At 51.9% G+C, this 9,423-nt stretch overlaps 2 protein-coding genes across 4 annotated transcripts; one reads left to right on the top strand and one right to left on the bottom strand.

The window, feature by feature from the left end:
• Nucleotides 1-964: 964 nt before the first annotated feature.
• tbce (tubulin folding cofactor E) lies at nt 965-6,003 on the bottom strand. 3 transcript variants are annotated; one of them, XM_046376518.1, is made up of 18 exons: nt 5,772-6,002; nt 5,445-5,453; nt 5,216-5,342; nt 5,020-5,104; nt 4,622-4,774; nt 4,439-4,524; nt 4,003-4,102; nt 3,820-3,922; nt 3,584-3,660; nt 3,392-3,484; nt 2,930-2,994; nt 2,781-2,845; nt 2,553-2,705; nt 2,342-2,480; nt 2,190-2,258; nt 2,036-2,095; nt 1,862-1,953; nt 965-1,666 (listed from the first exon to the last, which is right to left on the bottom strand). In XM_046376518.1, the coding sequence occupies exons 3-18, from the start codon at nt 5,331-5,333 to the stop codon at nt 1,571-1,573; spliced, it is 1,554 nt and encodes a 517-aa protein (XP_046232474.1). In that variant the 5' UTR covers nt 5,334-5,342; nt 5,445-5,453; nt 5,772-6,002; the 3' UTR covers nt 965-1,570. The 3 variants fall into 3 exon arrangements, with proteins under 3 accessions (XP_046232474.1, XP_046232483.1, XP_046232470.1); XM_046376527.1 differs by lacking the exon at nt 5,445-5,453 and having other exon boundaries at nt 965-1,663; nt 5,772-6,003; XM_046376514.1 differs by lacking the exon at nt 5,445-5,453 and having other exon boundaries at nt 5,772-6,001.
• Nucleotides 6,004-6,059: 56 nt separating this feature from the next.
• On the top strand, nt 6,060-9,400 carry rbm34 (RNA binding motif protein 34). Its single transcript, XM_046376540.1, has 11 exons — nt 6,060-6,281; nt 6,535-6,694; nt 6,808-6,929; nt 7,064-7,271; nt 7,578-7,637; nt 7,724-7,767; nt 7,849-7,932; nt 8,010-8,073; nt 8,161-8,203; nt 8,284-8,402; nt 8,767-9,400. Exons 1-11 carry the CDS (start codon nt 6,259-6,261, stop codon nt 9,145-9,147), a joined length of 1,308 nt encoding a protein of 435 aa, XP_046232496.1. The 5' UTR covers nt 6,060-6,258; the 3' UTR covers nt 9,148-9,400.
• Nucleotides 9,401-9,423: the final 23 nt, after the last annotated feature.

The following is a 9,423-nucleotide window of genomic DNA, read 5'->3' as shown; positions in this document are numbered from 1 at the left end:
TCATCTAACTGTGACTCCTGGGATCAGTCCACCCCTAACATGAAAACATGTCCTGAGTCTCGAACGCTCATCCTCCTGCTTGGCTCCATCATGGAGGACGGCGGCCATCTTGGATTCACAGCAAGTTCACACAACAGGAAGAAAAACGAGTCAAAATGTCCCGAGGAACGTCCCAAACTTCTCGTCCTCGTGCCTGCTTGGGTTACAGTAAGAACTGTATTGTGTACTTTGATATACCGTGTGCCTTGTGACTTTAAAAAGGATAAATCTGTTGTGTTTGTCTTCCTGTCTGTGGCTCTCAAAAAGTTCAGGCATTTCCTCAAATGGTAGCTCACTGATCAAACAGGAGGAAACTGAGCATTTTTCAAGACTATTTTGGCTTTTAAATACAAGTCACTAATTGAAATATTTTACCATCTTGTTATTTACTTACTGCTGTGTAGGTTGAGCCATGAGTCATTGAGTTAGTTTATATGTTGTGTTGATACCTGAAACTGTAAAGTAACTACAGGTGTGAAACACATGTAGCTGAGTATGAAGTATAACACTGAGATGTGCTGGTGCAGAGGCATGACGTTAATCCGATCCACAGAAACAAATGATGTGCTAATAATGAAGTGAATTACCGTAACTTCCAGTCTATTGAGCGCACCTGAATATAAGCCGCACCCACTAAATTTAAAAAGAAAAAAAGCTTGTACATATATAGGTCACAATTGTCTATAAGCCGCAGGTGTCCACGCTGTCAGTCTCTCTTTCGTTGTCGCTCTCAATGTCACTTTCGTCTCGAGGCAAAATCCGTAAATTAGTCGCATCGTCGTTTAAACCGCAGAGTTAAAGCGCGTGAAAAAAGTAGGGGCTTATAGTCTGGAAATTACGGTAGTCCTTTTCTGAGCCACACTGTGTTTGAGGCTCTGCTGCCCCCTGCTGGTTCTTAGTAGGACTGAGAGACAAACAGTGCTCATCAGTTTTATTCATCTTTACTTCTGTGTGCTGAGTCACGTTTTATTTTTGTTGTGTTGGCATTAAGGCTGTTAAGCTTCAGACAAAATGGAGGAAACATAAAGCAGTGTTCTGATTTTCTCTTCTTTTAAATTTTCTAGACTTCCTCGCTGTGCAGCGCCACCTGCAGGAACATTAAGAAGTATCACACACATGGTCATCTCAAAGTTCACGGCTGAAGGCCTGCTCTCATTCAGCTGCTAGTTGGTCTCACTAGCATGAAACAGGCTCTACTTATCACCCCGTCAGCTCAGCAATCTGCTACGCCGCCATCTTGAAAGCTGAATACAAGTCGGCGAGGGCGAGGAGACGCTGAGCTGGATGATTAGGCGGTTCAGCACAGTTTAATGATTGTAGTGCTAACGTGGAACTTCTGTTCACACAGCAAAACAATCCACATTACATGTTTGTGTTTGTGCAGCTGCAGGTCTCAGTCCTGACCTGGTGGACACTGGAGATCTTCAGACGAAGTGTGAGTCTCTGTGTCCTCAGTCCAAAGCAGAAGCAGCTCAAGTTCAGTCCTGGAGGCTTCTGCTGTGGTCCAGGCCTGGTCTGGGCCTGGTCCAAGTCAGGACCAGCGGACCAACACCTGGTCTCCATCCTTTACGGCGTAAAAGTGCAGACTCTTCATGACATTGCTGATCTCAAACTCGGTCCCCTCCTTCTGCAAAGACAGGAGTCCTTTTATTCCGGCTCGCCGGTGGAAACAAACAGCAGGAAGTGATGATGATGATCTGAAAGCGTTTATTGAAAGTGCTGATTTACGTGCTCCTCTGACAGGAGGCGCCCAACGCCGTTTGGTCAGGACGCCAAAATGGCTGCAGAGGGAGCAAACGTCATCGGGGACAGGACGTCTTACCTCGGCGGTGGTGTAGCTGAGCTTCAGATCTGCAACAGGAACCTTCAGCAGTCTGTGCAGGAGACCCTTCACCTTCTGGATGTCCATGGAGGCTGCAGGACAGACCACACGGCGCTCAGCACGGACGCAAGCTCAACACGCGAGAAAATCCTGAAAACGTTTCTGCTGTTTTACCTGGAAGTTTCTTCTCGATGGGCTTCCTCTCGGCGTCATCGGGAAACACAAACGTGACCTCTGGTGGGGAGGACAAGAAAACATCACATCAACATGTTTACTGAACGCGCCTGAACCAATCAGAGAGCAGACAGCAGCAGGAGGCGGGACTAACTTAACAGCTGATTCTTCAGGGCAAACGGCTTCAGCTTCTTCACCTCGCTTTCCTCTGGAGCTCCGTACTCTGAAACACAGGACGAGGTGACCTTCATCACCGTCATCCTCACTGAACTGAGCAGAAAAGCAACAGCTGTGGGCGTGGCTTACTGTCGATGAGGCTCAGGTAACGAGGGTGCTGACAGACAAACTGGCTGCTGAGCTGACTCCTCCCACCCGCCTTCAGCCACTCCTCTCCGAACATCTTGATGTAGTCGAGCTCCGCCCCCCTCCTCTCCTCCGGGTGGATCTGATGGAAACCACAGCAGTCACACACACACGCAGACACACACGCACACGCCCACACGGAGGTTCAGCTCACCTCGCAGCCGTTGAGGAAGACCAGCCGTCCCAGTTTGGCGACGATCATCTGAGTGGCCGTTTCGGGGTTTCCGTCATGGCTCACCAGGCGGTTACGACGACAGGAAAGCTTCACCAAAGCGGGCAGCTTCGCCAACTCGTCCACCACAGACCACTGAGGGAGGGAGACACGGGAGGGTCAGGACCGGACTCCTCGGGGGTCCGACAGACTCGGTCTTCACGCACTGACCTGAGTGATGCTGTTGGAGTCCAGGTTCAGGGACGTCAGTGCTGGGAACATGGCCGTCAGCTGTCCTGCACACAAGAACACCTGCAGCGTCATCAAACACGTTCAGCTCAGCAATCGTCCAATCGTCACTCGAGTGCTTGAATCTTTACCGGGCGCCGCGTCGTCAAACCGAAGGTCGGACAGTCCGGTCTCACACAGCTTCAGGGACTCCAGCCTGCCGGTCAGCGAACCAACACAAGAAACCACGACACGTCAGTCGAACTGAGACGAACAAACAGGCTTTCAGGCTTTCTTTACGACACGACACCGAAACACGTTCAGGGTTCTCACAGCTTATTTAAGAGGCGGAGCCTACGAGCACAATCTGTGACGTCACAGACGAGAAGCCAATCGCAGTCCAGCATTCAGAAAAGCCAAACGAGCCGAGGCGTCTTCAACTGCTCAAGTAAGAACTACGTTTTCAAATACTCATGAGGGAGGAGGACCAGCTGAGATCAGTCGTGTCTCCTCTAAGCTTTAAACACCTCCCTCAGTCCCCGCCTCCCGCCGGGCCCGCCGTCAGGGTGGTGTGGAGTGTGTGTGGTGTCGGAGGGTGTAGCTGTGTGCCGTACCTGGGCAGAGCGGACAGGCTCAGCACAGAGTCCTGCACCACCGGATTACCGGACAGACTGAGGGTCTTCAGGGACTGCAGGACTCCGTCAGGTCTGGGAGGCATCGAAAACACACACACACACACGTCTGTTAGTGTGTCAGCGTGTGTGAACGCGTCTCACACACACATGAAGCCCAGGTGTCGGCGTTACCTCTGCAGCTCTGTGATGTCATTTCCTTCCACGCTGAGTTCCTCCAGCTGAGGCCACATGGGGGCGCACTGCAGGATCTGACCACAGAGAAACACACACGAGTTCGGTTTACTTCCTGTCAGTCTGGACTTTCCTCAGCAGCACAAAGAGTGAGACGAATAACAAAAACATTCATGTCAGCAAACAGAAGCATGGGATCATCAGCCCTGAAAACACACACACACACACACACACACCTGTGGCCAGGTGAGGTCACAGCCGTTCAGGCCGAGGACTCGCAGCCCGCTGAACGCCTGGCGGTGAGCGGCGACCTCCGAGGGCAGACGCAGCTTGTTGAAGCTGAAACAAACAATCAACAACATGAAGAAGAGTGGAGTGACAGGAAGCAGACTGACACACACACACACACACACACACACCTGAGATGCAGTGTTTCCAGATGCTCCAGCTGTGTGCTGATGGCAGCCACGTCGTCCCAGCAGGACAGCAGAGTCCTCGTCAGGTCCAACCACTTCACGTCTGGTCGCTGGCGTTAAGGAAGGACTTCACCTCTGTCACAGAGTGACACAGCACCTCCACCTCCACCTCCACCCGACAGCCCCGCCCACCTCACCTTCTGCTGCTGCTGTCCTGGGCTGTGGACCTGCTTTTGGCTCAATCTTTCAAAACCAAAAGGTATTTTGGGGCTTTTTTATGTGCTTGAAAAATGACTCAAATTATCAGTAAATCGATGATCGACTAATAAACCGATCGTTTCAGCTCTTCGTCACACGTGGCTGTGCTGTCGCCTGCTACGTCTACAACGGAAATCCAGCTGAACCAATCAGACCTCACGAGCAGTCGCGAAAAGGATACTCGGCGTTGTTTTCCGGATGTCTCCAGCGGCGCCGGGCCCGTTCACCTCGGAGGAAGACAGCAGCAAAGACGGAAGCTCCTCGTTCCTGTTGAGACATGAAGAGCAGACGCTCAGAGCAGCGCTGACGACCCAGGATGCTTCACTTCACAGCCTCTGGCCCCGCTGTCGCCATGACGACTCACCTGCGCTCCTCCACCGCCCACCAGTCGCACCTGCCGGAGGCCTCGCTCAGCACCTCCTCCCGGCTCACCTCGTACCGCTGACACATGGCGCTCAGGAAGTCCAGGCCGAAGCTCACCTTGGCCGGGCGGACGAAGGAGCCTCCCGTAGGATGTCTGCGAACAAACGGGTCCACGCCGGTCACACGGGCACAACTTACAGGAAGCAGCTCTCGAGTTTAGTTTGATTTCAGTCCACGAGGACGTCAGGGACACACCAGGAAGGACAAGTACTTAAGTATGAGCAGCAAAAGGAAGTTCGGGTACTGAAGTACTCCATCACATAAACGCGGATTAAAATATTCATCTGGAAAAACAAACGGACCAAATGAAACACAGAAGTGAAAGCCGCTGGGCTTCACCTGCACGTGAAGTACTGGACTCCATCATGGCTGCCGTCGTGTTTGCCTCTTTCTGGATGATCCCACTCCACACCGAGCCACAAGCCTGAACACACACACACACACACACACACACACGTTAATGTTAGTGTGTCAGGACCTGCTGGGTCCTGGTCTCTCTGAAACTGGGCACGGCGCGTTCAGCAGTCGGTCTTACCGGCTGTGGGCGGCACCGGGCCCACGTACCGCACCGTGGCGCGCTCCTTGCCACAGGACACCCGCCTGCCCACCGCGTCAGCCGGAACCTGATCCGGATCCGTCTGGCCCACCCCCATCGAAGCCTCCTGTTGACACACAGTCAGACTCGTTTCATCCTCAGGTTTTATCTGAACACGACGACATGAATGAGCTCAGTTAACTCATCAACGAAACCAAAACTCGCTCACCAAACTGGACTGTACAATAAATAAGAAACATAAATGAGTAAACAGTCCGACGTCACGTGTCGCCTTTTTGTGACGTTCTGCTTCAATTCCATTCAATTCAGTTTTATTTAAAGTGCCGATTCATAACACAGCTATCTCAAGACACTTTACAGGTGTGCATCAGAGACAAACAGGTCCCAGGGCAAAACCCCACACTGAGTAAGCATATGGCTGTTTACTAGCTTTTCACTTCACTGTTTACCTTTAATCTGTGGCGATATTTCTCACCAGGAGAACATTTTACCTCCCAAATGTGAAAATCAAAATAAAAACGGGCGGGGGTCTTACCTGTGCGGTTTCAAGGTGCAGCTCCAGACGTGTTTCAGCTTCTCAGCTAGCTTCCGCACCCAAACTTGTCACGTATCTGGTTCACCGGAAGTGACCTATTTCGACGTTGCACTCAAGTCCCACGAACCTTTCGCAGATATCAAAGAAAACAAAGTTCCATATACACTCGTGTTCACACGTTAATTTGAGTCTGTATAATTCTGTCAAAGACCCGAAGCCTTCTGCCCGGTGGGCAAGTCAACGTTTCCCCAGGAAATGTAAGCGGAACCTTTGTGCCGCTGTGACCGTGTTCAGCGTGGGAAACAAGTGGCAGCGGGACGGCTGTGTGTTGGGAGGACAACGTGTGGACGTGCTGTAACTCATGAAACGGATTAGTCGTATAAACTAATGTAAATGTTGCACTTAACCTGAGAAATTATTTGTTCCAACGTACAGAAGAATCCGGAAGTCGGTCTCCGAGTGACGCGGGGGGAATCTGAAAGAAGCCATGAAGAAGACACGTGACCAGAGGTTTGTTTACACGTTTGTTAAATTATTTTTTAAGCTTGTGTATTTTAACAAAAGGGTAGAAGTTCAGGACGACAAACTCTTCAGGGTCACTGCACACAAGTCGCCTCCCAGTTCATGTAGAACCTTTTATTTAAGCTGCGGGGTCGTTCACAGTCCTGCAGCTCAACTCCAAAGCCTCAGTTCAGGTTTGAATCTCGGCTCTCAGAAGTCCATTTGCTTACTGTAAGTCTCACCAGTCGCCTTCTGTCCTCAGCGGACAGGCGTCTTCGGGACCCGAGTCCACGGACTACGTGGTGGGTCAGGTGTCAGGCAGTTTGACCGAGAAGAGCTCTGCGGCCTGCGGGTCCTCGCTGTCGGCTTTATTCAGCACCGCCGCACCGGCTGCACCGCTTCTGTTCCGGCCTGCACCCGAGGTGAGCCGCACGGTCTCCGGTCTCACCGGAGGCCTCGTGGAACCACAGAGTCCAGAATGACGTCGGCGGACATTAACCGGTTCTGTGTGCTCGTTTGTTTGGTTATTGTGCAGCCTGTTCAGAGGAGCACCGAGGCGAAGGAGCCGCAGAAGGAAACTCCAGAGGTCAAAGGTCAGAAGAGGAAGAAGAAGCTGCTCAGGGAGAAATCAGAAGCCGACCTGAGGCTGGCGGACAGGTGAGCAGCGAAAAGCGGACCTCAGCTTCTGTCCTCTGTTGGATCACAGTCTTCTCTTTGTTGTTGTGACTTTGACTCGTCTCATTTCTCTCCGTCCTCGTCTCCTGCGTCTCCTGCTCGTCCGGCGGTTTCAGGGAGGTCGGTTTACAGAACGCAGACGAGGACGAGACACGGCAGACACCAGCGAAGAAGAGGAAGAAGAAGGTGGAGCCGGATGGAGAGAACGACGTGGAGCGGTGGGTGATGAAGAGGCAGAAGCTGAGGGACAGGAAGCAGGAGGAGGCGGTGAAGAGGAAGAGGACCGTGTTCGTCGGCAACCTGCCCGTCGGCTGCACCAAGAAGGTAGAACACGAGAGAGCCGATCGGTTTCATTTAAACCAAAACATCTCAGCTGGTCTCAGCTGGTCTCGTGCTTCTCCATGAGTTCACTTCATGAAGGTGTGGAGACGCTGAACTCGGATCAGCCGTCAAACTGCTGCTGGTTTGTGACGTCGCTGCCCTCAGTGGGGGAGCAGGTCTCAGATGTGTTCAGGTGTTCGCCCCCACAGCTTCTCTGCTGTTTTTAAAACCTTTTTAAACCTGATTTGTTGATTGATTGTTCCAGCACAGCTCAGGAACGTGTTGTTTGTTTGTTTGTTTGCTTGTCAGACCCTGCAGAGCCTCTTCAGGGACAAAGGAGCCATCGAGTCCATCCGGTTTCGCTCTGTGGTAAACACGCACTCACCTCAGTGCTGTGAGAAGCTGCTGGTTCTGCTCAGGTTCAGGTTCACTCACCATGTGTTTGCTCCCCGCAGGTCCGAGAGGATCCGTCCATGTCCCGGAAGGTCGCGGTGATTCAGTAAGTTTCCCACTGAGTGTCGAACTCCTCGTGTTCCCGTCAGCTTCCCTTCAGATGAAAGAGCTTCTCTTTACTTCGCAGACGCAAAATTCATCCCAAAAAGCAAAGCATGAACGCCTACGTGGTGTTCAGAGACGAGGAGGCGGTCGCGAAGGCCTTGGAGAGGTGAGACACCCGCAGCAGCTGTGCACATCTGCATGTCATTCCAGTCCATCGTTTAATACGCGTGTCTCTGCGGACAGGAACGGCACGGAGATCGAGAAGGACTTCCACATCCGGGTGGACCGAGTGACCGGCAGCTCCTCGGTGAGTCTCAGCCCACCTGACGAAAATCTGCTCGAGTTTTTGTGAAACTGAAACGCGTTCGATGACCTCGTCGTTGTTGTCTTGCAGCACGATCACAAACGCTCGGCGTTCGTGGGGAATCTTTCGTTCGGTGAGTCTCTCTGCAGTGTCCACGCCGAGCGGACATGTTGGTGTTGACGTTAACCTGTGTGTGTGTGTGTGTGTGTTCAGAGATCAGTGAACTGGCTTTTCGGCGGCACTTTGAGGAGTGCGGCGCGGTGGAGGCCGTGCGGCTGGTACGAGACCAGAACTCGGGACTGGGAAAAGGATTCGGCTACGTCCTGTTTGAGGTACGACCACTCGAGTCCCGCTGTCCTCTTCCTGACCTTTGACCTCACAGATGTAGCTGGACAGACTCTGTGCGACAGAGTTTTTACTGCACAGGTAGCCAATAACCAGAAACAGGAAGTGACTCGTGTTTATTAGAGCCCTGCGGTTGGATCCGTACTGCAGTCCAGGTTTTCCAACACCTCATGTTCTCACTTTGACTGTCGTACATGTAAAAAGTGTGTGACGGAAGTTTCATTGTGGTGCAGGAACAGAAGCGATGAGGGTCAGGTGTTTTCCAGCTGGTCTTTGTGTGTTCATATTGCACGCGGCTGTGATTTGAAACGTGAGAGTTCAGTTCTGTACTTGTTTGACTTCCTGTCGCAGAGCGCCGACTCGGTGCAGCTGGCGTTGAAACTGGACGGCACCAAACTGGAGGGCAGGTCCATCCGGGTGAAGAGGTCGGTGAAGAAGGAGAAGCAGAAGAATAAAACTGACAGCAGAGGAACCGCAGGAAGGGTCGGCAGAGGCCCCGCTAAGGGTTCCAGCAGGGGCCCCGCAAAGGGCCCCAGCAGAGGCCCGGCCAAGCGTCTGGGCCAGGAGAGAGGAGCCGGTCGGGGAGGGTTCAAGTCTCAAAAGAAATTCTCTGCAGGTCAGCAGACCAGCAGTTGCACCTCCTTCAAAGGGGAGATGGTGGATCCAAGCAAAAAGACTAAAAAGAAGGGACTGAAGAAGAAACCGAAGCCAAACAAGAATGTTCACATCTGATCCACGTTTAACTGAGACTCCACATGTAAGGAGGTCCTGGACATTACTGACTCGGTGACTTCCTGTCTGTAAAACCATCATTAACAAAACCGAGGTGAATCACATCATTTAGAACTTTTTAACCATTCTGTCATGTTGGATTATTTTGTCTGGAGTTCCAGTTGTGTTAAAATAGATTTTCTGTTTGTGTCAGAATTACTTGGTACAAAGATCACATTTTCCATCAAAGTGTCAAAATCTGCAGTTTCTGAGTGCAAAGCGTTCACAGATAATATT

The sequence above is a fragment of the Scatophagus argus genome, chromosome 2 (assembly GCF_020382885.2).
Source record: "Scatophagus argus isolate fScaArg1 chromosome 2, fScaArg1.pri, whole genome shotgun sequence".
In the NCBI taxonomy this organism is placed as follows: Eukaryota; Metazoa; Chordata; class Actinopteri; family Scatophagidae; genus Scatophagus; species Scatophagus argus.
The sequence above is the reverse complement of the archived record's forward strand: the minus strand, read 5'-3'. Positions and strand labels throughout refer to the sequence as shown.

Coding starts and splice junctions, on each gene's coding strand:
- tbce (XM_046376518.1), bottom strand. CDS start 5,333: ATGGGGGTGGGCCAGACGGATCCGGATCAGGTTCCGGCTGACGCGGTG. Junction 3,661..3,819: donor GTGACCTCACCTGGCCACAG/GTGTGTGTGTGT, acceptor CTCTGTGGTCAG/ATCCTGCAGTGCGCCCCCAT. Junction 2,846..2,929: donor GTTTGACGACGCGGCGCCCG/GTAAAGATTCAA, acceptor TCTTGTGTGCAG/GACAGCTGACGGCCATGTTC.
- rbm34 (XM_046376540.1), top strand. CDS start 6,259: ATGAAGAAGACACGTGACCAGAG. Junction 6,695..6,807: donor TGTTCCGGCCTGCACCCGAG/GTGAGCCGCACG, acceptor GTTATTGTGCAG/CCTGTTCAGAGGAGCACCGA. Junction 8,204..8,283: donor CGTGGGGAATCTTTCGTTCG/GTGAGTCTCTCT, acceptor GTGTGTGTTCAG/AGATCAGTGAACTGGCTTTT.